At 34.3% G+C, this 25118-nt stretch overlaps 2 protein-coding genes across 8 annotated transcripts in view; one reads left to right on the top strand and one right to left on the bottom strand.

Moving 5' to 3' along the window:
- Positions 1-4786: 4786 nt before the first annotated feature.
- Positions 4787-25118, bottom strand: part of LOC107068745 (acid sphingomyelinase-like phosphodiesterase 3b) — a 37527-nt gene continuing 17195 nt past the window's right edge. For 5 of the 7 annotated variants that reach the window (XM_089179659.1, XM_015325454.2, XM_089179655.1 and 2 more), the window contains exons 3-11: positions 18249-18322; positions 17350-17418; positions 15609-15777; positions 14211-14413; positions 13918-14114; positions 8815-8995; positions 8408-8517; positions 8117-8292; positions 4787-6364 (exon numbers count right to left, since the gene is read on the bottom strand). In XM_089179659.1, coding sequence (XP_089035785.1) covers positions 6103-6364; positions 8117-8292; positions 8408-8517; positions 8815-8995; positions 13918-14114; positions 14211-14413; positions 15609-15777; positions 17350-17418; positions 18249-18306 — 1425 coding nt within the window. In that variant the 5' untranslated portion in view covers positions 18307-18322 and the 3' untranslated portion in view covers positions 4787-6102. Of the gene's footprint in view, positions 6365-8116; positions 8293-8407; positions 8518-8814; positions 8996-13917; positions 14115-14210; positions 14414-15608; positions 15778-17349; positions 17419-18248; positions 18324-18784; positions 18897-23129; positions 23214-25118 lie in introns of those variants that run through there. The other 2 variants (XM_015325455.2, XM_089179660.1) reach the window with 2 other exon arrangements.
- LOC107068746 (glutathione S-transferase 1-1) overlaps positions 19035-25118 on the top strand; it is a 43546-nt gene continuing 37462 nt past the window's right edge. Inside the window, 1 exon segment of the mRNA XM_089179662.1 lies at positions 19035-20949. The gene's annotated coding sequence lies outside the window, so the exon portion shown is untranslated.

Here is a 25118-nt window from a genome sequence, read left to right as displayed (position 1 = left end):
TTTCGTTCGTTTCTTTCTTTAAAATCCATCGTTGTGTCGAATCTTTAATGATAGTCAACAAGATCGAACGTCTTCATCTTTTTCTCGTCTTTCTCTCTTAAAGGGAGTCGGTTGACGTTAGAACACATTACCAAAAGGAATCTCTTTTTATCGTCGTAATGAAATCGGTCGTGGTGCAATACTCAAAGTCGTTTCCTCCGAAAGAATAAAGAAGATGAGGGAACGGGGCGGGGCGGGGTGGGGTGGAGGGTAAAGAAAAAGAAAAAAAGAAAAAGAAATAAGGAAGGTTGATCGAAGGAAAAGAAAGTTTAAGAGAACGTCGCGAATAGTAGGGCGTATACATAAAACAAGTCGTATTCCTCCTACCGTTCATACATATAACGTTGCTATTTTACATTGTCGTTTTGAAATAGAAAGAGTAAGAAGAGATAGAGATAGAGAGAAAAAGAGAGATGACATCCAACAAGGTGCAAGAAGCGTACGTTGGTGGACTTTTTTCAAACAGCATAAACCGAAGCAACGTAAATCCAGCGTAGCGTAAGCAGCCACGGTGTAAACCTCTTACTGGCATTCCTAGTTCTACCTCGTAGTTGCTCTTACTTCGCACCAACAACAACGTCCACTGATTTTCATCTACGTTTCTACAAATACTAACTGACATATATACGCACTGCTCGTTAGGTGTGTACGTATCGCATTCTGCTCTTGTGGTTTGAAGAAAAACGCGATGTTTCCCGAGAATAGATAGAATGAGAAAAAACGTGAGAGGAAGAAAGAGAAAGAGAGAGAGAGAGAGAGAGAGAGAGAGAAATGAAGAAGACCAAGAGGATGTGAAGGGTGGAAAAAAACTCGCGATGTTACGTCCGTCGTGCATGTAGAAAGAGTCGTCGACCGCAACACGTCGGCTGGCCGGCAACCCCTGGAAAAAAGTTCGAAAATGGAGGAAAAAGGAGAGGGGAGTTTTAAGAGCGAGTCAGAGCATGTGCACAGAGAGTATAAGATCGTATTCTCTTTCCTTCCAGCTTAGCATTGCAACCATGTATTCTTCATTCTCCGACGATGTTGACAAGCGTTTCAACCCTGCTTCGTTTTTTCGCTGCTTTTTCTCTTTCTCTCTCTCTCCCATTTCCCTCTCTATTTCTCTATTTTCCTTTCTCATATATATTCCTACTATACGCACATATGCATAGATATGCGATGTAGGTACGCGCAACAGGAGTCGTAACGTACATTTTCATAGGCCCGTAGTCTATCGCAACTTTTTTTTTTTTTTTCAAGCTTTGCAAAGGGTCTGACAAAAGAAAAACATTCTCTTTCACCCTCGGAAAGATGTTAATACGAGGTAAGCTTTTCAAACCACCTACCAACGTCGTAGCAGTCGTTTCCGTTAGCTAAGCACGAGCATAAGTCGTGACATAATAATCCGATTATACCTACTAGCGGATAGAACGCGTGTTGAGATTGTCACTATCTTCGATCCGTGTACTATATCGATCTTAGGTAACAAGCCTTGCCGGTTAAACTTGTAGCTCATTTGTCAAACGATTTTGACGGTTCTAATTAAGTTTACGAACGATGTCTTCTTAATTGATATCTACTTTCTTTTACCTTTCTTCTATCTTCTCGTTACGAGAAACGTTGTTCGCTAGTTGGAAGTAACGTTTAATAAAATAATTCGTGTTTTCTAATTAGCGACAAGTGAATAAAAATAAAAAAAAAAAAATAAAAAAAGAAAGGAATAGGAACAGTGCACTGCAAAGTATTTCAATGAAATGTTGTAAAAATAATAAATCAGTATTTCGTTTGAAGAACATTAAGAGAGTATTTTCATTGGGACAAGGGGGAGGGGGAGGAGGAGGGTCGTGAGAGGTTGCATATTTACGATAAAAAAAAAAAAAAAATCAAGAAAAACAATATTCTCTCGTCAGACTTTCAAGTGCAATAAAAATCCTACGACATCGTACAGTTTTAACGAGCTTCGATGATACGCGCATACCTCGTACGTGGTCTTTTTCCAGTTGCGTGAGCAACATGCGAATAACGTCATCACGAACCTACTCGCATACGCGTACCACGCTAGTTCCATTGCGGCTTGCTTTCAAAAAAAGAATAAAATGGTTAAAAAGGTACGGGCAAAGCGAACGGAAAAGAAGAGAAGAAAAAGGACGCGTCTGAAAAATACGAATACAACGATGTAACATTACCGTGGTTGTGTGATAGAGGAAAACTATTTCTACGCGACAAGATTTTCAACAATAACGTTCAAACGATAATAATATCCTTGCAGATGATAAAAATTGTCGTCGTAACGTCGACGAGAAGAGAATTGTTTTTCATTTTTTTTTTTTTTACTTTTACTTTTATTATTATTTTTATTTTTATTTTCAATGTAATAATATATAGTTGAGTTTTATAAGCATCGTAAAAAATGGTAGATAATGTAAATAATTTGAAAAATTTTTCAAGAATACAAGGATCAGAAATAATATGATTTCATTAATTTGTTTCAATAATGTAAATTATTGTAAAATACGTAATACAGAATGAATGTTGCAGACAGAGAGAAAGAAAAAAAAGAGATATATCTTATTTAAATCGTATCATTCGTTCGAAGGAATCCTTTCTTAATGTGCACCATCGACATTCCATTTTATACTTACATAAAACATTTTCTTTCAAGAGCTTTGCAAGTTTTAGAAGGGGGAAAAAAGAATAAAGGAAAGATTAGAAAATTCTTTTTTCATATTTTTTTATTTTCATATATTTTTCTTCTAATAAAAATAGTATTTTATTTGCGCAACCGTTATCACGAAAGAAATTGTTATTCTCCATATTTTATAACTCAGTTATTTAAAAGAATCACGTTTTGCTCGATAACGTTCTAAGTATTATATGCACATACGTACATACATATGTATAGTTTTATCTATTCGTGAAATATTGTAATTCGTATGTAGGAAGAAGAAAACTTAGAGAATGTATTATTATAGGTAGAGTTGATAAAAAACAAAGCCTCCTTTTTCTATAATATTGTGGAAAAACAAGATGCACGCATCGCCGATACACGCACGATCAAACGTGATATATATATATATATATATATATATATATATATATATATATATATGGTATGTACTCTTGCTTCCATTTGATCTGTAAACATCCACTTTGATGAAGCCCACAAGCGATAAACATACACGTTCTATATATGTGATCTACGTGATGGAGGTAGGAGGAGATGGAGGAGAAAGAGGAGAAGATGCTTCCTTGATCAAAATGGAGTATATTTTCAAATAAAGACTACATCGATCAGCAAATATTCCTATTTTTTTTAATATCGTTATTGAAAGTTTTCCCATCCCTTAGCTTTCTTGCTTGCCAGAGTGTTATATAAAAAATAAATGGTGAAAAATATATTGCGATAAAAACAGGGTGAACGTTTCATCGATATAACGTTTATTTGAAAAGTTGTTTTTATAAAATTGTGTTTTGAATCTCGTCGTAGTTGAGAACCATCATCCACCTACCCTCTTATGATTATTCCACATATATATAGTTCTATATTATGACTAGGATATGTTGTACACGATAATTCCAGAAGACAGAGAGTGGCAAAAGCAGCACAGCAGCACCAACAGCAACTGGACCAACCACAAAGAGAGAAAAAGCTGAGGAAGGTCGCATGCTTCCTGCTGCCAGAAGCATTGTATTAAGTCCGTAGAACGTCGAGATTTATTATGCTAAATAAGTTCTAATTTGGTCTCAAAAATCTTTCTCGTTCTTTCTGTCCGTATCTTTTTTTTGTTTTTGTTCTTGTATAAACGAGGAAATAAAAATAGGAAAATCTCTTTACAAAAGATTTGTCAAATATTTATCTTGTTCGAATATTATATTTGATTTAAGTTAAAGAATTTTTTTAATCAAAATTTCTTTTACATCGGCAATTTCGATTAGATCAATTTTAATTCAGTACGTAACTACGATCTTCATTTTCAAACTATAATATGATTTCATATGGAAAACTCGAAATCTCATTAAGCTAGCAAAATTCTCACATTTTCCGCTAAATGACCCCCTCGAGTTAATGAACAACTTATCTTCATATCCGTTGTCACCTGGTATTTCGAAGCCAAGCTTGTTTCAGGAACTCCACTTGGTACTAACTATACTGGCTATGAAATTAATTGAGATTTTACCCGTTCTGTCTCGTTATATTCCACCTGTGTTTACATATTTCCGTGCTATATTTATTAAGCTTTCATTTCAAAATCTAGCATTGATATTTTGTTGGCTTTTATTTTAATAACGATTATAAAGGATCGAACGTTTTCGAATTTGTTTTTATACATTTATCAATAACAGTAGCGGCAACAGTTATTGTTTTCGACAATGTTTTAATTATAATCGAACGTTATTGAAATAATAAACCGATTTGTACGATAATGAAATTGAACGAGGTAATTTTGTAAAATACAGTCGATTGAGTGTAAATTTTCTTTAATTTCTTCGTCAGTTATTATTGGTCGGGATAACTTTAGGAAAGGATGCTCGTACAATTCGTTTGAAAATTCAATTTATATTCGATTAACGTTGTAACGTTACAGTTTTCCTCTCTCTCCCCCTTGCCCCCTCCACCCCTTGTAATGATTCTCTTTCGTAGCTTTTTCACTATTTTCTTTTGTTTTGTTTTTTCCACATCGACGAAAAAATCGTACAGAATCGAATGAGAAGGATTTCGTTGGAAATGGGGGGGGGGGGAAATTGATAGGATCGAATGAAAGAAAACTTTTCATACAAATCCATGAATCCTTTATTAAGAAATACTGCATCGTTTCGACAATCGCAAAATGGTGGTACGAATATAATGGCTCTTTAAGTTATGCACTCCGACGTGGTCACATTTCCAAGTCGTCGACTCCGCTCATAAGCCCTACCTCCTTTAGAAAAAAAGGACAAAAATAACAACATCGACATTAAACAATAACAAACAAAAATGGAGAACACCAAAAGAAAAGATTCAAAAGTATCCATTCGTCATTCGTGTTTGAAAAAAATCCATTCGATCAACGTCCTGGCCATTCGAAGAACACTGTAAGATGTATTAAATGTAACAAAAAGAATAAGAGTAAGAAATAGTCGTAGAAAAAAGAAAGAAAGAATAAAAAAAGGGTAGGAAGAGGTCTAAGAAAGGGGGTGTTCAAACAGAAAATCTCGGAAAGCAGCAGCCGCGTCACGTCGACCGAGAAAATTTCGAGTTCGATTCGTGATCTTGTAATGTAGCGGTGTGGGTTGGGAGGTGTGGGGTAGGTTGGGTAAAAATGGAAATGGGAATCTCGTTTTGCCGATGGCACGAACACGATTCGAAGTTAGAAAATAAGGAGAAAAAAAGGCGAGAGGAAGGAGAAATGTAAGAAGAAAGTGAAGCTGTAGGAAAGATTGAAAGAGTAAGAAAATTTCAACGATTCCAATCATCTCGGTCGACGATATTCGCATTTATCCTACAAAACAACGAATACGATGTGATTCTCGAAATAAGAGAAAGAGAGTACCCACATGTACGATGTGGGAAGAAAGAAAAAGATTTTAGATGGGACAGAGGTATATGAGGTTAAAAAAGAAAAAAGAAAAAAGAAAAAAGAATGAGAGATAGAGATAGGGAAAGATAAAGTTAGTAAAGAAAGAAGAAAGTAAGGTATAGGTTGGTAGATAGGTAAAAAGTAAGAAAGGAGACAAAGGAGATCGCGCTTTGCGGTGTTCTTTACGTCGAGATACGTTCGCCATTATAGTCGGCTATCCTAGAACGAGGATTTACTTATCTCGACGAAGAGAGTGCGGGCGCTTCGACCCTGATTCTCGGGGACGACACACGATGACTAAAAGAAGAAACGTAGCTGTATTTGTATTCTCTGCGTATGTATGGTTCGTTTAAATGTGTGAATGTGTTCACGAGTGTGTAGTATAAGTGTCTGTGTGTATGAATATCTGTCTGTTTCTCTCTCTCTCTCTCTCTCTCTTTCTCTGTAGATTCGTGTAAGCGACCTAGGTGACTGCTGTCTTCGTTCGTAGCCGCTCCAACGAAAGGTGTTCTTCCTTGATCGCATTCTACCGATTTTGCTGAAGATTTACGAAGAACATAAGGAGAAGTAATAAGCTATTGATGATAGACAGATTGAAATACGTTGTAGAAATTCCTCTCGATGCCAATGGAAATGCGTAAGAGGCGTAACACTGCTCGTACAATTCTGCATTTAGTCGAGTTACCGTACAATAATGATGCAAAGCACAGGCTCCGTTCAGTGGACCACCGCAACCCCAAACCGATTCCACTTCGCGCGGCAAATGCACCGTGTTAGCTGCATAATACCTGCACAGAAGAGAATATACTTGCAAGTAGGAAGCTTGCAAGGTTTCGATTAATCATCAAACGGTTAAGTATCATTCGAATTTCCGATCAAATCGGCTGATCGATCCAAAAAGTATTGGACATTTTTATGATAAGATATTTTCTGTTTTTTCTTTTTCTTTTCTTTATTTACGAATAATTTTGTGAATGTATTTCATTTATCAAGCATATATCTACGACTATTCGGAAAAATATCTCTTTTAGGTTTTTACGATAATAGGATTTTGTTTTTCTTTTTCTAGAGAGTATTCCGTTCACTCAACGTTTCGTTTATTTAATACCGACGATTCCGTAGAAATTCGTGTTCCCGTTTCACTCATCCTACGTCGATTGACAAAAGTACGCTTTCCGATAATATTTGACTTCTTGAAAGCTGCTCTCTCGGGAACTTATTATAGCTCTTGCTCGTCACAAGTTTGTTTCTAACTTTCTCAAGTTCTCTCTCACTCACTATCCTGCTGTATTTATCTTTCTCTCTATCTCTCGTTTTTGCTTTTATCTGTCTCGGTTGAAAATCGTTTCTTTTTTTTTTTTTTGTAATTATTTATTGATTCACTTTAGCTTACAGGAAAGAGACTTCAGCTATGATTAATTATTCTAATCTAACATAAGTTTATTCGCGATCGAAGCAAAATTGCATGTAAATGGTGTAGGTATAGTAATAGTTATTTCAAGGCTCATGGAAAGAGTAAATACGAGGAATATATCCGGCGGTGGTCGAGATGAACATCGATAAAAATGTTTGTCACGTTCGTTTAGAGAACCGTGCTTTGGAATATCAAACATTTCCGTACTTTTGACAGATCGTCGGTCAACCCAACACGAGTTTTTCATTCGTTACGTATTTACCTTTTTGTCGGAAGATATTATCTTTTGGTTTAAGAACTCGTTTAAATTTTTAGTTGTTCATCCGTACTCATAGATTCATATACATACGCGTACATAAATGATAAATGGTATATTACTAAAATACATGAAATGTATATGTGTGTATGTGTTGATTTCGATCGACCGTATCCGGACGACCATTAGCATCGTAATGGTGCGATTGGCTCGAAAAGGGCAGACAGTTATCTGCTCTACTTGCCTGAAATTATTATCGCGGATAATTGCGTAGAGAAGTATGGGAATTATTAATAGTAGGTCGATTCATCGTGATACGAAATATCTCACGCAACCGTCAAATTGTAATATCGTGCTAGTTTGAGACTCAAAACTTCCTGCCTGCCTGCCTGCTTTCTATCTTTCTCTTTTTCCTTTTACTCATTTTGTCGGGCACATTACGTTTTAACGATTTCGCGGAAACTAATTAATGCCAGCTGTTAATTTTATACGTAAGTACAATGAAAATGAAAGGTGTTTCTAATATGATTATTATAATTGTACTTTTCTACTGTGCTATATGAAAATTTACAATTGTAATTGAGTAATAATTATATTGCCACGATACAGAGAAATATTAATTTCATCTTTGTTTGATGTTATAATTAATCCACGATAAAATTATGTGGAATCAATCGATGGAAAAACAAAATGTAATTCAAGCACACGGGATATTTTTATCCAATAATCCAATTAATCTAATTTTGTTGACGTTTTCAAGCGATTTAAAAAAGTTAATTAACTTTTAATTTTATTCAACATTTTTTCTTCTTTTTTTTTCTGTTTTTTTTTTTTTTTTTTTTTGTAAAAAGTTAGTAGTTAATTACGTACCTTACGAAAGCATAGTCGCTGGATTGCGTGAATCGATCTGCAAGATCATGCAGGCTGATCGCGGTTATCTCTTTCAGATCGTAATAATCTAAGAGTGCATACTCGACTTTCCAATTTGCCGAGCCTTGCTTATTTGCCTCCATTAAATCTAGATAATACTGCTTATAATCTAGAACCTGTGAACAATAACGAAAATATTTCCGATAATCGATATATAGATTCTTCTTTTTGTTGTTATTATTATTATTTTTTTTTAAAGAGTCTCCTTCATCCTGAAATTCATTTACTCACTTGTCCTGTACCAGTTTCAAATTTGTATAGTCTTAATCCTGGATTGTTAGGTCCACCCGGTGCATTTGGCGTTATACTCGGTGCAATCATTATCCAAGAAACTGGATTTCCTATTTGATTCATAACACATTCGCGTCAAAATAATTCAACTATAATGATATATTAGACAAAAGAACAAATACGTAACGAGAATATTAGGAAACATTTGTAGAATAATCTTTAGGGAAGAAAAGGCAGTGAATATTAATTAGCATAAATTTGGACGTCGCTGCTAATGAGCCCCATTCCGGGATTTCGAGGTGAGAAAAGAAAAATAAAATGAGAAGAAAACGAAAAAAAAAGGAAGAAAAATGAAAAAGAAAGCGCGTTCCCATTTCTTTTTTTTTTTTTGTTATTTGAAAGCGTACCAGTGTCACTGTAGATGACACGAAACGTGTCAGAGTGCCAGTGCCCGAAGAACTGTCCGCGTATGATGTCCGCATTTTGACGTACCACCTGAAGGTACTTGGCGTTGTGCCTCTCGTTCAGGGTTGCAGCACCGCTTTCGCGATCGTCTTCTCCTGGTGGTGTATGACCGACGATGAATACCTGCTCACCCAGAAGGTACAGTCATTCATATACATATACCTATACCTATATATATATATACCTGTACTCACGCATCCATACGATTTTTCAAACCTTACCTACCACGTCAACTTTGTCACGTGAACACATATATGTTAACTAAATATACCCTTGATGCAAGTCACGTACGAATGCGTGCAAGTTAGCCTAGAAAAGGGGGGTAGATGGTGAAAGTTTCTAGTTACTAGCCACCAAATGGTTTGGGTATATTCTCTTTGCCGGTTTCAAACAAACCGACAAATATTTGCGATCGTTTTCTCTCTCTCTCTCTTTTTTATTTTTTTTTTATTTTTTTTCCAAGAAAATTTTACCGTTCTTTCCTTCTTATTTTTTCTTATTATTTTTTCTCTCTCTCTCTTTGCAGAAGGAAGGATCAAAATTAGAATCGAAAAGTAGTATTTGAATTTAAACACGCGATCATCCTTTGTAAAAAAAATATGTTTTTTTTTCTTTAAACAGATACGTATCATCTTATTGGGATTAAAACAATAGCGGTTTACGTTAGAGAATAATAATAAATAATTCTTAAATTGTAATTTCCATTGTAAAATTGTAAAAAATAAGAAGAGATGAGCGTAAGATAAGAATTTATATCGTTGACGTTATCATCGTGAAAGATAATCGTATTCATGAAATGGATCTTTGCGTATGAAGTCACGCATGATCAGAGGGTAGCTCGTTTTCTTATATAAATTCACGTTGGATGGTGCATACAGATCATGGTGAAAGGAAAGGGAAAAACGGAAGGAAGAAAGGAAGGAAATAGGGTGAAGGTTATATATGTTAAAAAGAGAAAGAAGAGAGAGAGAGAGAGAGAGAGAGAGAGGGAGAGGGAGAGACGTTCAATCAAGCATGTTCCTGAAATTAGCTTCTTCTCTTTCTCTCGCTAGTTCGTTTTACGATGATATCATTTCACAAGACCTTAGCTTGATTTCAAAGCCGTCTACTGTCATCGCGATAGTTTCTTTAGCAAAAGAACGACCTCTGAGAGAACTCTGACGGAATGAGCAAAAATGGGAATGGAATCGGTTGAACAAAGAAATCTAAGAAAAGTTACTAATGTTGATGGGACGTAACGTAGGAAGAGAGAGAGACCAACTTCTTTCCTTCTTTCGTTTTTAAGATCGTTTTCCGGCGAACGTCATTTTCGAAGAATCGGAATAAAGGAAGAGAGAAAGAAATAAAGTTAGAAAGAAAGAGAGATAGAGAATGAGATTATTCGATAAGAAAGAAGATATACCAGATGAAATGGGAAAAGTTGAAGGATGTAATAGAATGGCGGAAGTAATTACATCAATAATAACTTCCTATTTGTTTAGTTACTTAGATATTTTAAAATGTTAGTATATATATATATATATATATATTATATTATTTCTTTATTAACCATTATTACTGAATTGTATTATTTTCAATCACAATAAAATTATGAAATTTTCCATGCTATCTAAAATATTTAAAATACTATTTGAAAATATTTAGAGTAATTCATATCATGTTGTATATGCATCATTATTTTCTTTCTCTCTCTCTATCTCTCTCTTTCTCTCTCTCTCTCTCTCTGTTTCTCCATAGATCTATTTTGTTTCAGTGGTAAAGTATTTAATCTCTCTCCGCGTTAATCCATTATGAAGTTCGCTATACTAATCCGTATACCGAAATCCGAGTAGCGAACAAACAAGAGGAAACTATAGACGCTGTGCGTTGTTCTCGATGCTTACATTCGGTCGATGAGCTTTCCTACGATATTCTCAACTTGATATACACGCGGACTCACCGGTTAGGACAACAGATGTACCAACCAACAATTTCTCCTATCGCCTTTCCATTGAGTTTAGAGAGTGTATCTTTATCGTGTACAATATATCTATATGTTTATTCAATGGATATTATACTTTTGATATAGCAACTGTACTCTTGCATAGATGATAAACAATTTAATTATAGATTCGATAATTGAATTCTCATCTGTCGATTAAAGAAAGCAAAAAAAGAAAAAAAAAGAAAAAATAAAGGGAGAAAAAGAAAGAGGATAATAAATGAATCGAGAATTTATTTACTTTGTATTTTGTATATTTTGATATTGTTTTATATACCGTTAACTCTTTATCGAACGGAATTAATTTAATAATTTAGAATAATCCGTATGAAAAAGATTAATTGAGAGAGAGAGAGAGAGAGAGAGAGAAAGAGAGAGTAAAAAAATGAAGTCGATTCGTAAATAACGTATTTTTGTATTTAAAAATTATCGCGGAAAAGTAGGTAAAAGGTAGAAGGATTCAGGGAGGAGTAGTAACAGCATTCACCCAGACGAGAGAGAAAGAGAACGAATACGACGTGATGACAATAGGGACGCTGATTGGTCAGTTTTGTCGCTGACGCGCTTAAACGGCCCGTAATTTGTAATCGTATTATCGGTCTGTCGAGAATCGATCGATTCTCTCGTCGTCGCCATACCGTTCGTTCGCTAAACTCCGTTCTCGATTTTCGAGTTGGTTCGTCGGATCAAGGAAACCGAAACTGCTTATGGATTATTGCAACCTACGGGATTATAGTTATCGACGTTAAATCGGATTTTCTATTCTGCCTGAATTGAGTAAAAAGATTTTTCTACCATTCCTGTCCGTTCTCCTGTTCCTGTTCCTGTTCCTGTTCCTGTTCCTTCCCCCCCCCCCCCCAAAAAAAATAAAAAAAAAAACCAAAAAATCTATCGTGAAATAATATTTCCTCTTTTTCCTTCGTTTAACGTAATATTTATTTTCAAGAATAATAAGTAGATTCATATTTATATAATAGCTCGATAAAATACATTGATTTATTGCTCATGCAAATCTCTGTTTGTCTGTTGTAATCTCATTAGTCCTTTTCGTTTGTTCATTTCCAAAAGATTAAGTTATAAACATGTTCATTTTATTTAACATTCGGTAACGAATCCGAATATCCGTCATTGATATTCTAACAGAAAAAGAAATATTTTTCCTTCCAACAGAGTAGTTTTTTTTTTTTTTTTTTACTTTTGCCACAATTGTTATGTTAATTTCGTCGATGTTCTCTTCGAACGAGCCGATCAAAGTTGAGCATAGGGAATGGGTACGATTCAACCGACTAACAAATAAGATCCATCCCTTTTTCGATAGTTATAGATTTATTTCTTTATTTCGTAAAGTTGTATCTTCTTCATTTTATGAAACACAATTCCATACGGAAAGAAAAGTTTGATTTTATTAAACTTCGTCTAAATAAACTCTTCAAGAAATTTCAAACTAGTCGAATACAATTTGAAGAGTTTTTGTGTGTTTAAAGGATTACGATCAAGCCCTTGAACTTTGCAAGGGATTGAATATACCTACCCTATCTATTTTCATTATATAATATATATATATATTTATTTTTTTTTCTTCTCTCGTAATCCAGAAAAATCTAGGAAATATCGTGAAATGAAACAGCTGACTGTGAGTTAAGTTTTGCTGAGAGCTACGTTTATGGGGATTTGAAGAATGCCATATATAAGCTTCTAACAAAGATCTAAGATCTCAGAAAGACGTCAAGAAGAGATAGAGAATAGAGAATCTCTTTGGTATCCTATAGAGGTGACAATATCATCGTGGGAAATGTACGATCCATAGGTATTGGAGTATGCTACGAAATACCAGGACTGCTTACGCTCGTGTGTACTTATGTGTCAGATATGGTGGCTATGGTGTACCGTACGGAGAATGTTATATCTAGATGCTGGTTAATACCGATCGGGATCAATGGTATAGGCGTGCAATGGGATATATATGTATATATATATATATATATATATATTTGTGTGTGTGTGTGTGTGTGTGTGTTAGTAGCTCCTCGTCGTTCATAGGAATACGAAGTCCTTCCATAATTTATCGATACCCAGTTGCATCGTCCACTCGCGTAGGAAAAGCCCAAGTAAGCTCCTCTTCGCGTATGTCATCCTCGTTCTATGCGCCTTAGGGTGTAATCGATAACCGATAAGTTTGAGTCGCTATATTTGTCCCTACCCTTAGGTCCTTTTCTTCCCTTCTTCTTCTTCTTCTTCTTCTACTTCTACTTCTACTTGCATCAGCTCGTCCAACGTTTCGCTAGATTTTTCTTAGCAAAATGTTCCCAGTTAAATCCTACGAGAGAGATCTCTTTTTTTTTTCATTTTTCCCGTTCGACGTGAAATAAGAATTTGTTGAGAAAAATTGGGCTCCTCTTTTCTCTCTCCCTCTTTCTTTTTGATCCATCAAAAGGAAACTAGGATTGATCGTAAAAATTGTCTGATTACCGATATCCTGATTGAGGTAATCCTTCAAAGTGATCGAAAGAAAAATGGAATGGGGATAGGAACAACGAGTAGATATAATAATGGAGAAGTGTTGATCCAAGGAACGATTAGAGGTAACCTATGAAAGGGAAAGTGAGATATCTATATCGTCCTTTGATGATGGCGTTATCGTCTGTTCGTATAGTCGTGCTAAGGATGGACTTCGTGTGTACTTGAGTCGATAAATCATGTCCTGTCAGGTTTTGACGGGCGATCAACGGAATCTCATTTGCGAGCGTGTCTCGGTACATAAGCAGCGTCTAGCTAATGGTAAGTGTAGTAGTGGTACGCTAGCAACATTACATTTCAAATGAATCCTACGTCTACGATTAATACCTCGGCGATCACTTGATCCTTTTAATTATCGAACTTCCTCTCATAATACATTTACCGTACGATACTTAGCGAGTATGTTGAGACTTATAATCAGTTAGTTTAATAGCATGTTCGTATTACAACTAACCAACCAACCAACCAACAAACCAACCAACCAACTAACTAAGCAACTTCGATAACCCTTTGAATAAATTGATAAACTAATTTGAGTGATACTTACCGCTTTATCTTCTTTACGAGCTTTTTTTAGGACCGATTCGAACCAGACCCATTGACCAAAAGGATCTTGCGTGTTATCGGAGTTGATGCCGCTAGTTCGATGTGCCATTCGATTATCCGACAAGTTTATCCAAAGATTCGTGTTGAGGAAGACTATCAGATATTTTTCTGAACTCTGTTCGATCGTGTAATAGCCAGCTGTGTAAGGGTACAATCGATAATTCCGATCTAAATGGATCTTCTTCTAAGTTTTTCCATTGTCGATTAGAATCTGTGAAATTTGTTCAAACTAACCTCTTAGATAAGTATCCATAGCTTCTTGTGGTACCCATTGCTGCCAGAGCAAAGATAGCTGTTGGAAGCTCACCCCTATTTCCTCATGTCCCAATGCAGGAAACACAAATTGCGACTTGAACGTGCGGGACAACAGATCGGTCAAATTCTGCAAATACTGCAGTCGAAGCTCGTCAGTCAGGGCCGTGCGCGTCAGTGCGTCACTGCAACAAGTAGTTACGACCTCGTTAGCCTTAGTAGAAGCTCTCGTCTAGGGATTACGACGAGAAGTGGTGACCATGGTCGATAGACGGAATCGATAGTAACGATGAGGTAATAACTATGAGGTAACACAGTGTAACAATACTTTCTCTTATATTTTGCTACCAAGTTTTATGTCCTGTTTCGATCGATACATTTAACTGGTTAAATTTGCTATATTTGATTTTGTTCTAATATTGTTGTAATATTCTTTTATAGCTAAATTATATATATGGTATTTGTGATTTCACGTTGTAAATATTTTCTTGCAAAGTTATACTACGAATATTTGATTTTATATATGTATATTGTATAATTACAGAAAGATCGTGCGTATATTTGGATCATGAATAATTCCATAATCAAAGTGAAAAACAGGCTCCTTTAATAGGTCGATATAAATCAAAGTTGCGAGCAAACGTTACGCATGAATTGAAATGCGATTAATAATTAATACAATATACGGATTAAACTAATGAGCTGATTACAATAGGGAGATACGAATTTCACAATTCACTGATTATCAAGTCGGTCAATTTAATTATTATTGTTCGGCAAAATATACGTAAAGGATATGCATATATATATGTATATGTACGTATGAGTATTGCATAGAGTTAAATCACGTTGTTTTATCAAAAATGTCGGAACGATTCGAGCTTGAATTTCCCAACAACTCGGCGCTCTTTTCGCGTGTGCGTGCATACATATTTCTCTTTATGGTATTACGATGTAAACCTGTACACGAGCACGCCATTCTGTCGACTTTAATCGTGGCAGAATTTCGCGAGATTATAACGTGAACAAACGAAGGCGCAAACGCGTACGTTGACCCGAACGAGCGCGAAATAAAATTTATTTTATATACCTAACGCCGAAAAAAAAAACTTAAAAAAAAGAAGATTTTAACAAAATGAAATGAAATAAAATTAAAAAAAAAAAATAAAACATAGAAAATAATCCTCGCTATTTCTCTTTATCTGTTTCTATGGTTCTATGGTAAATACGTGAAGGGTTAAATATTTAACGCAACAAATTCGCGATGGGTGTTAACGAAATCATAGGAAAACTGAGCCAAGCGTGTTATAACGTTTGTTGCGCTTTGTTGCACTTGGTCGTAGTGCAACGAAGTTTTCAATCGACAACATTTCGACTTACCCCGTCCACAGGACGAATTCGATTCCTTCATCGTGTTTTGTTTCCATTGCCTGTGCTGCTGATTCGATCAGTGCCCATGGCGTATCACAGGTATATTCACCAAAATGTCCTAGCTTTCTGTCAAGTCTACTTGGATGCCCTTCGATGGTGTTTTTCGTATTTCTGCAGACTAGAACGAAGATCAGACAAAATCGATAATATTAATAAAAATTTTTTTTTTTAAATTTATACGTTGTCTTTACTTTTTTGCTTTTTCATTTAAATTTAGATTTTTTTACAATTTTATGGAATGCAATAGGATAGGATAGAATAGGATGTTAACTTCGTATATAGAAATCATTTAATTCGTTTCATTGTTCTCATTTGTCTCATATGATTAATTCTAATTAATTAAATCTCTCTTTCTATTTTAAAATATATCATTCTTTATTAAATCTATCTTAACGTTCAATTTGTCTGAACAATTTCAAACTTTTTGAAGCTTATAGTGATTTTAATGAAATTAACAGAGTGAGTGTATGTAACTCAAAGACTTTTAAAATATCGTTTGACTCTTTAAAATCAAAATACCTGTCTTTTGATATCATAAAAAAATAGTAATTTACAGTAGTAGTAGTAGTAGTAGTAGTAGTAGTAGTAGTAGTAGTAATAGGTATAACAGCACGTATAAGTGGAAGAAAATTAAAAGAAAACTCAAAGAAGGATGGTAAAAGAGATAGGGGCACGTTAATGTACATTTAATTTTATTTATATTTTATATTTTTATTTATGAACAGACTCTCTTTAATGCTCTGTAAATTTCATCGAAATCGTTGGGTCTCGTTCAGGGTAGAGACCGGATCAGCTTACATTTCAACTTTAATCTCGAATCTAACGAAGTATTTTAAAAAGTACGAATATTGCGGCTCGTACACAAGTGGTAAGGGAGGTAGAGGCCCTTTACGCGTTTTCAAAAGGCATGCCAAAGTTATAACGACGGGCGCGAAAGCAACGAAATTCACCAACTACCGTCGGAAGATTTTATTCCCGTGTTTTCCTCCCCTTCGTTTTCTCTCCCTTACTTCTTCTACTTTTTTTTTTCTTCTTCTTACCCACCTCCACCCTCTCATCGAAATGTTTTTGCACGGTTAACATCGTATGGCCAAAGGGGGTGATGTACATTCATAGAAACCTCCTTGGTGTGCGTACATGCGTGTATTTTACGTATGCGAATGTAGAAGATTTTGATTGCATTAGTGTGAACGCACGCGTTCTTGTGTGTGTGTGTATACAGGCAAAAGAACGAGCACGGTTTTCACTCGTCACTATTAACGTCCAAGTGGCATCCGTGGGGGGATGTTGAGAGTGAAAGAGAGAACGAAAAAAGAGGGTGAAAAGAGAAGGGTGTGCGAAGGAACTCGAGGGCAGCAGCAATTTAAGCTATCACCGGTATTTTATGTAAACCTCGTGCCACCACTACTATTACATAGACGCCGGGTATGTATTTCGAAACGATTGGTAGGGATATACATACATGTGGAGAAGATTTCACCACGAAATAGAAATGCATGAATACATACATGGATATTTGAATACGTTGATTGTATGTGTGAGTGTGGTAAGGGTGTGTTTGATAGAGTTAGGGTTGAGAAGTAAATCTCTAGAAAGGGAAGGATCTATAAGGGACGAATTTGGTATGAGAGAATAATGTTAAGACGTATCAGGAGTAACATTATGCAATGTTACGAGAAAGATGACTTACCATTCCCAAAATTTCCCTGGGTGCCATACTTTGGATCATAGTGAATGTCGGTGATGTGCCAGAAATATCCTGAAACAGACATGGTCAGTTATACCAACGACTACGACTAAAACGATGACAGCGACGATGATGACGACATAGTCTATTCAATATTTAATTTCGTGTTTTTCTATTTCTAATTCAGAGATTTCCGATCGATCGTCATCTCTGCCGTTGTGTAGGATGACATGGGAAGGGGCTCGAACAATTTGAACAAGTAAAATCGTTAAATTGAAAAACGAATAACTAAATCGAAATATCAATGGTTGCTTTTAGTGATATATACTAAAAAAAAGAAAAAAAAAAGAATTAATAAAAACGATTGAAATAAAAAAAATATTTGATCTTTCATTTTTAACGTCGAGTAAATGCTCGACCGTTCTTTATTAAGATAATTAATTTTGTACTTCCTGACGTTTTTATATTCTTTTTTTTAGATATTCGCGAAAGTAGTTCATTCAATCGACACTTTATTCGCGAACGATGGAATAATATTGGCCAAAAAAAAAAAAACAAAAAGAATAAAACAAAAATAGAATGTTAATCTTGTTAATACTCGAATACAATATCTAATTTTTTTTGTCGATATCCTTTCAATTATATATTAATAATTTATAAATATATAAGAACGATTAATTAGATTCAAATTTATCGTTTCATTTCGTAAGAAATAACCAGTGTATAATTTTAACGCGAACGACTATTTCGTTTATCTCGATCGTTATTAAAATATCTCGAGAAAATACTAGTACTTTGTGATAGTAAACGGAGCTCTTTATTGTAGAAAATCTATCCTTGTACAGGAATGAGATAAGATACGAGATAGTAGTATGAGAATTGTGCGGTTACGCGTTACTTGCCTATCTTTCCTTGTACCGCGCAAAACCACGAAAGCAGCATCAAGTAATCTCGGATCATTTTCCCGGGATTGAATCTGTAAAAGCATATTGATACTTCACCTTAACTTAGAAATATCGTTAGATAAAACATGTTTAAAACTAAGATTGAAATGTATAATAATAATAATAATAATAATAAATTGTATTAGGTCTACCGGAAAAGTTCTCTCTGTCCATTTTTAGAATAAAACAAAAGTAATCAATTTTCATATCTCATTAATTGACTAATATTTATCAATTATCTCTTATCATAGTGTGATGACAATTCGTATATTGCATTTTGAAAAAATGTTTTATCCCTAGTAGAGACGAAACATTTAATCGATGTTTGTCAGAATGAACAGAACTTTCCGGTAGACCCAATATAATATGATAGATATCGATTGAAAATAAAAAATCAAAGGATGATTAATAAATGAAATGATGTAAAAGGTTGGGTGAGGGTTGGTGTATCAAAACGTGATCTATTATATATCTTCCGTTGGAAAATACTTTCCCAAGAGACATGAAACTTTTTCCACTTGAAGATTCCTGGAGTATGATATTAGACATTCTAAGAATCTTGCTCACAGTGCTTAACTCTTTAAGTCGCATCTAAGGGATTCCAAGCATGCATTTGAGAGTTAATAAACGAGGAAGGCGGATCACGCAGCATTTCGCAAAGATTTCTCTCTCACTCCTTCTCCAACTTTCATGATGAAAAGACAGAGACAGAGAGAGAGAGAAAGAGAGAAAGAGAAAGAAAGAAAGAAAGAAAGAGATATAAGAAGAGTGAGTAAGCAAGGGATGATGAAAAGGAAAGGAGAGAAAGAGACAGAGACAGAAATAAAGAGAGTAAGCAAGCAAGCAAGCAAGCAAGTAAGCAAGTAAGCAAGGGATGATGAAAGGGAAAGAGAAAAAGAGAGAGAGATCGTAAAGGGGCGAGCCAATATCCAGTGTTTCAGGTCGCACATCGTAAATCGTTTGACGATCGAAGCTGATATGACGAACGAGGCGTATAAATAAGTACTCTTTTACCGAATCGACGACTACTAACGACTATTGCGAATAAAAGCGATAAAAAGAAAATTGACGGGGGAATTATCGATAATATTACTCGGAATATAAGCATTTATTTCTCCGAGAGACACGTAGAATAAAAGATGGAAATAAATAAAACAAAATAAATAAATATAAGATAATAATACAAGAAGAGAAATAAGAAATAAGAAAAAGAAGAAAGGAAAAGAATAAAAGACAAGAGAAGAGAAATAAGCAGGAAAAATTTTCTATCTTGAAATTCTATGAAAGCACATCGCACAAAATGCTTTGCTATTCGCGAATGAGATATTACGACACGCGCTATTTGTCGGTTGTGTAGAGAATTATTCAACAGGACCACTAGCCAGCTAGCTCTAGCTAGCTCGAGCAGCGTTTCGGAAAGATCTATGCGTTTCAACGTTCACAAGGAAGGAATTCCGGTTAGTTTTTGTGAACTTTTCTTTTTCGTTTAACCAGCAAACCAACCCAGCTAGCTATCTAGCTAGCTAGCTACCTAGCTAGATAATAATGAATGTATGTAGATCCAGAGGAAAATATTCATGATATTTTCTATATTAAATTACGAAGGGCATTTTTGTCAGATAATCCTAATTACAGAATTTCTTTTTTTTTTCTTTTTTTTTTCATTCATAAGAGGATTTTATTTGATTGAAAACTCTAAAACTTATTTCGGTGTGGTATGTCACATTCCAAATCGTAGATCTAATTAGAAAAATTTAATTATTGTCCGTGTAGAAATTTTTTTTTCTTTTCTTTTTCTTTCTTTTTTTTTTTTCTTTTTTACCTGTTTTCGTTTAATTTCCAACTACGCGAAACGTTAGTTATATATTCGTTCTCTCTTTCTTTTTATTTCTTTTTCCTTGCTTTTTTTTTTTTTTCTTTGTCCATGTTCCCAAGTGGACAGTCAACATTTCATTATCGATAGACACTGGCATGGAATTTGGACTATTTTCCAGGAAGAATTCGACTTGATCACCAATTCGACGCACGCTAACGAACCTTTCGAAAAGGCTATATAATGTTCAGGGGAAAATCGTTCATTGCTGCTCTGCCGAAAACGGAGCAAGACTATCCAATAAACGTTTTGCAATACTCTGAAATCCCTTTGAATCGGTTGAGCTCATTCGTGAGACAGAGAGTTCAAACTAGAACTAAAGCTAAAGAGAAAAAGAGAGAGAGAGGGAGAGAGAAATCACGTAATCGAGAAAAGCAAATGAAAGAGAAATAGAATGTGTATAAAATGTCTATAAAATGACTATTAAATGAGTGACAAAGATAGTAAAGAGTAAGTGAATGAACGAAAGAGAGAAATAGATTTGGACGAACGACAAACAGCATTAAAACGTGTGTCTAAACACTCCTTCAATGATAAACGGATTGGCAAGGCGTAATTGGGAATCACGCACGTAATTCTATCGGGGTCCCTCTTACGCGCTCTCACTCGTTCGCTCGTTTCGTCGTAAATTGAAATTCACGATGTTGGCCAATGTGAATGTCGAGTTTCCGTTGAAACCTCCTCTCGTTCGCGAATTTCGTCTCGGACGTTTAACGCGATCGTACCCCTATCAACCTACGTGGGGTGGTTAGTGCATTCCGGAGGAGAGGAAAAGGGAATTGAATGGTGTGTTGCATTGGTGACGTAACCCAAACCTATCCAGAAAGAGAGAGAGAGAGAGAGAGAGAGAGAGAGAGAGAGAACAAGCTTAGGGAGAGACACTGAAACAGATTTGATCGTACTCTAGGGAACATCATTATGGCTATTTGGTGGCTATCGGTATCGGTATAGTCACGATATATTAACCAATAACTGGTATCGCATTTGGATTATACGCATGACGTAAATGTATACCTCGTTACAAGTTTGTTTTCCTCCCTTTTTTGTTTTTCTCTCTATTTTATTTCTCGTTTTTTTTTTTTTTTTTAATATATATATATCTTCTTCGATGTGTCAATATCGTAGACGCGGCAAGCTATTACAATATCCGAGTTACATTAACTCTTCCCAACCCCCTTGATTACTTTCCCGTTGGTGGAAGTACGTGTAATCTCTGGATAATTAATTGTACCGACGCGACGCGACGCGACGCGACGCGACGCGAGGCGACGTTAAACACGAACACATAACTTTTTCTTTTCTTTCCTTATTTCTTTCTGTACTACTATCCCTTATCCCTTCAATCTCCCTATTTCTTTCTATCCTCTATTACAATGTCGATTAATGAACTAATGGTTCTTCCGATAATCGATGATATTTGCCTGTTCTTTTTTTCTTTTTTTGTATTCTTTTAATCTTTCTCTCCTTCTTTCTCTCTACTTTGGAGACAAAAAGCAGCTTGGCAAAGATTGTCTCGGAACTAATCGAATCTCTTAGGGTGGTATCGAGCTCGTTGGATAGCTCGGTCAAAGGGTAGCCGATAAATAATTACCAGTGACGTAGGACAGGGTGTATAGAATAGTGCACAATCGTGTCCCTGTTCTTTCTTTTATTAACTTCTCTTCTACTATATCACAACTCACTCACTCATTCCCTCTTTCTCTTTCTCTCTCTCTCTCTCTCTCTCTCTCTCTCTCTGTGTGTCCCTTCCTCCCTCTTTTTCACTCTTTTACTTTTATTTCTCCTCTTCCTTTTACTACGAAACTTTTCCTTGATGACGGATTTAAAAGGACTTAGCTGGGATATCTCCGAGTGTTTCTCTTTTTCATTTTCATTTCCTTTTCTTTATTTTTTTTTCTTCTTCTTCTTCTTATTCTTTTTTGTCTTTTTTTAATGTGACAAGTGTTAAAAAAAAAAAAAAAAGTAATCTCTAAATACGATTAAAAATGATTCATCTGTAGTTACAGGAATTAATATTTGTAGGGGTTTTATTTTTAATTTGAAAAGTATGAAACGTGTCAAAAATAATATTGTAACTTTTATTCGATCTGTGCTTGACATGTTTGCATTAACAAATTAATATGTAAATTTATTCTCCCTTATTATTTCTTTAATAGATATTTACGTATGTAGAATATTACATGTGACATAAATTAAAAAAAAAAAAAAAAAAAAAAAAAAAAAACAATTAAGATATCCTTTATTATATTGGGTTGGCAAGAAAATCATTTCGATTTTTAAGTGTGAAATAAAATTCAATGTTTTCTATACAAAAAATAAACTTTAAAATGAAATAACTTAATTTTATTAAACTTTCTATAGAAATGAAATTAAAATTAATTTTAAATAAAAAAAAAATGAAATTTAAATTAACCCTTTTGAGTGCTATGGACGTATATATGCGTTTAGTAAAAATTATTAACCTTATCGTTCGAAGCATATATACGTGTTTGTTAATGTTTATGTAAAATAATTTAATATTTATATGAATTAATCAAATTATATTCAAAAACAAAAACTTCAATATTATTAAATATAATTTATTAATAATAAATTACTCAGTTCCTATAAAACATTTTAGGTAAAAGTATTGAGCACTCAAAGGGTTAATTAAATAACTAAAAAATTCTAACATTAACAAAATAATCACGAAACCAAACATAACGTTATTTATTGATGCCATGTCAGATTTAAATCTATAAAATATATCAAACAATTTTTCGAATCTCGATTCTTCATTCTTTGTATTCTGATATTTTACACTTCACTTCGATTTTTCATTTTGTTTTATTCTATCATTGACATTTTGACAATTTCACTTTGACTTTTACCGATACCTCTGCATCTCTTATTCATACCTTTAATTTAATAATATCTAGAATTAAATAAATTTCTCATAGAGACACGTTAGACCTTTCATATCATACCTCGATCAATTGTCAATCACTTGATCTCACATATACGTCCATGCACATGCACGTACACACAACTAACTAAAGCTAGAATCTTCTATGATATTTTCTCGTTCAATTGTCGATTATCTTATTTCATACGTAACCACACACACACATACACACATATATATATATATATATATATATATATATAAACACACATGATTCTGTCACGCTCCAGAACCTTTCATAATTCTAACACACATTATCATTTCTACATGTATGTATATAACACGGATAGTCGTTTAAACGGTAGGAAGGAAGTTATGAGCGCGTAAAGACTCTTACGCCGTAATAAGCTTTTTGTTCGAGTATTATTAGATCGTCGTAGCGCATAGAAAATACCATGCTATCTCTCTCTCTCTCTCTCTCTCTCTCTCTCTCTCCCACCCTTTCCCTTTTCAATCTTTTTCTCTTTCTATCTCTTTCTATCTCTTTTACATTCCGCTCGAATACTCGAAAACGCATCATAGACCTTGTTGATGACGAGCATATGAATATTCTCGTAAATGATGTCCATCCAACGAAGCTGCCTAAAGAGAAAGAAAGAGAGAAAAAGTAGAGAGAAAGAGATAGAAAGAGAGAAAGAGTAGTGTAGTAGTAGTAGTAATAGTAGTAGTAGTTTTTGAAATTCATAAAAGCGACTTTGCAAGCCTTTTGGCAGTTCCATTAACTCGTAGAACACTCTCGACAAAATCTCTCTGTTCGATTATAACTCGTGAAAAATGATGGTCTTCCTAAAAAAAAAAAAAAAAAAAAAAAAAATAAAATTAAATAAAATAGGGACTTTAATGTATGGGGTTTACTCGTTTAATTGTTTCGTCATCTCTCTCTCTCTCTCTCTCTCTATTCTCTCTCTCTCTCTCTCTCTCTCTCTCTCTCTCTTTTAGACCTTTAATTAATTTTTCTTTATTTTATTTTTATTTTCATTTTCATTTTATTTGATTTGATTTTATTTTTCCATCTCTGATCATCATAACGAAGCTGCTTTAAAGGTGTGTCTCTCCTTCCCATCGAACAGAATAAAAATAAAAAAATAAAAAAAGAAAAATAAAATAATGAAAAAAATCCGTTCTCCCTTTTAGTAATTATTGTGAATCGATACGGTACGTGTATCAGACGACAGGTAGATCGTTCGAAAATTTTCAACGAAATAATGGAAACGGAGTCGTTAATAATCGTACGAAATCGTGCACATTAATTTAATAGCGTGTGCGGTCTGGCACGCACACACAGATTTACTATATATTTTTTTATCTATAAACGGTTTTAATTTCGTAGTATTCGTGTATTAAATATCGTTCAACGATCTTAGTAATATTATATTCTAATCTTCGTTTTAAAAATTTTCCTTTCGTTTATTTAACACGTTCTGTGCTAAGCCCTTTTTATCTGACTTGTCATTTAGGCTATTTAATTTTGTTTTAAGAAAATCAAACATTATATGTAATTATTAATTATTGTAAATATGACAGTTAAACAATATTATAACAAGTATAGTTATATATATATATATAGCAATATTATAACAAAGTATAACAATATTATAACAGTTTGTTCTATATTACATTTAGTATAATGCTTATATTTAATATTTATAATTAATTTAATATTTTAATTGATATTTTAATTATTTATTTAAACCGGTGGTACTCTTTCCATCGGCGATACACGTGGCACAAAATTAATTAATAATTTCAAATACACGCGATTTCAATTAATCAATTCGATTCTTTTTTCAAGATGGTTATGAAGTGAATTTGTTTGGTGATTCGTTTTTACATAATACAGACAGACGCGTTATTTATTTGATAAATGATTTGCAAATTGTTTCGATTAACAAAAAAAAAACAAAAAAAAAATGAAAATATTATACCATAAGGTTGTATTATTTTCTTCAGAATTTTGTTAGCTTTGAATATTTTATTTCGAATATCAAATGTGAACGTGAGAAAGTATATA

This window comes from Polistes dominula, unplaced genomic scaffold (genome assembly GCF_049000335.1).
Source record: "Polistes dominula isolate Pdom_NZ unplaced genomic scaffold, Pdom_raw_medaka contig_27, whole genome shotgun sequence".
NCBI classification, from domain to species: Eukaryota; Metazoa; Arthropoda; class Insecta; order Hymenoptera; family Vespidae; genus Polistes; species Polistes dominula.
Note: the sequence above shows the minus strand (reverse complement) of the source record. Positions and strands in the feature narration are given on the sequence as shown.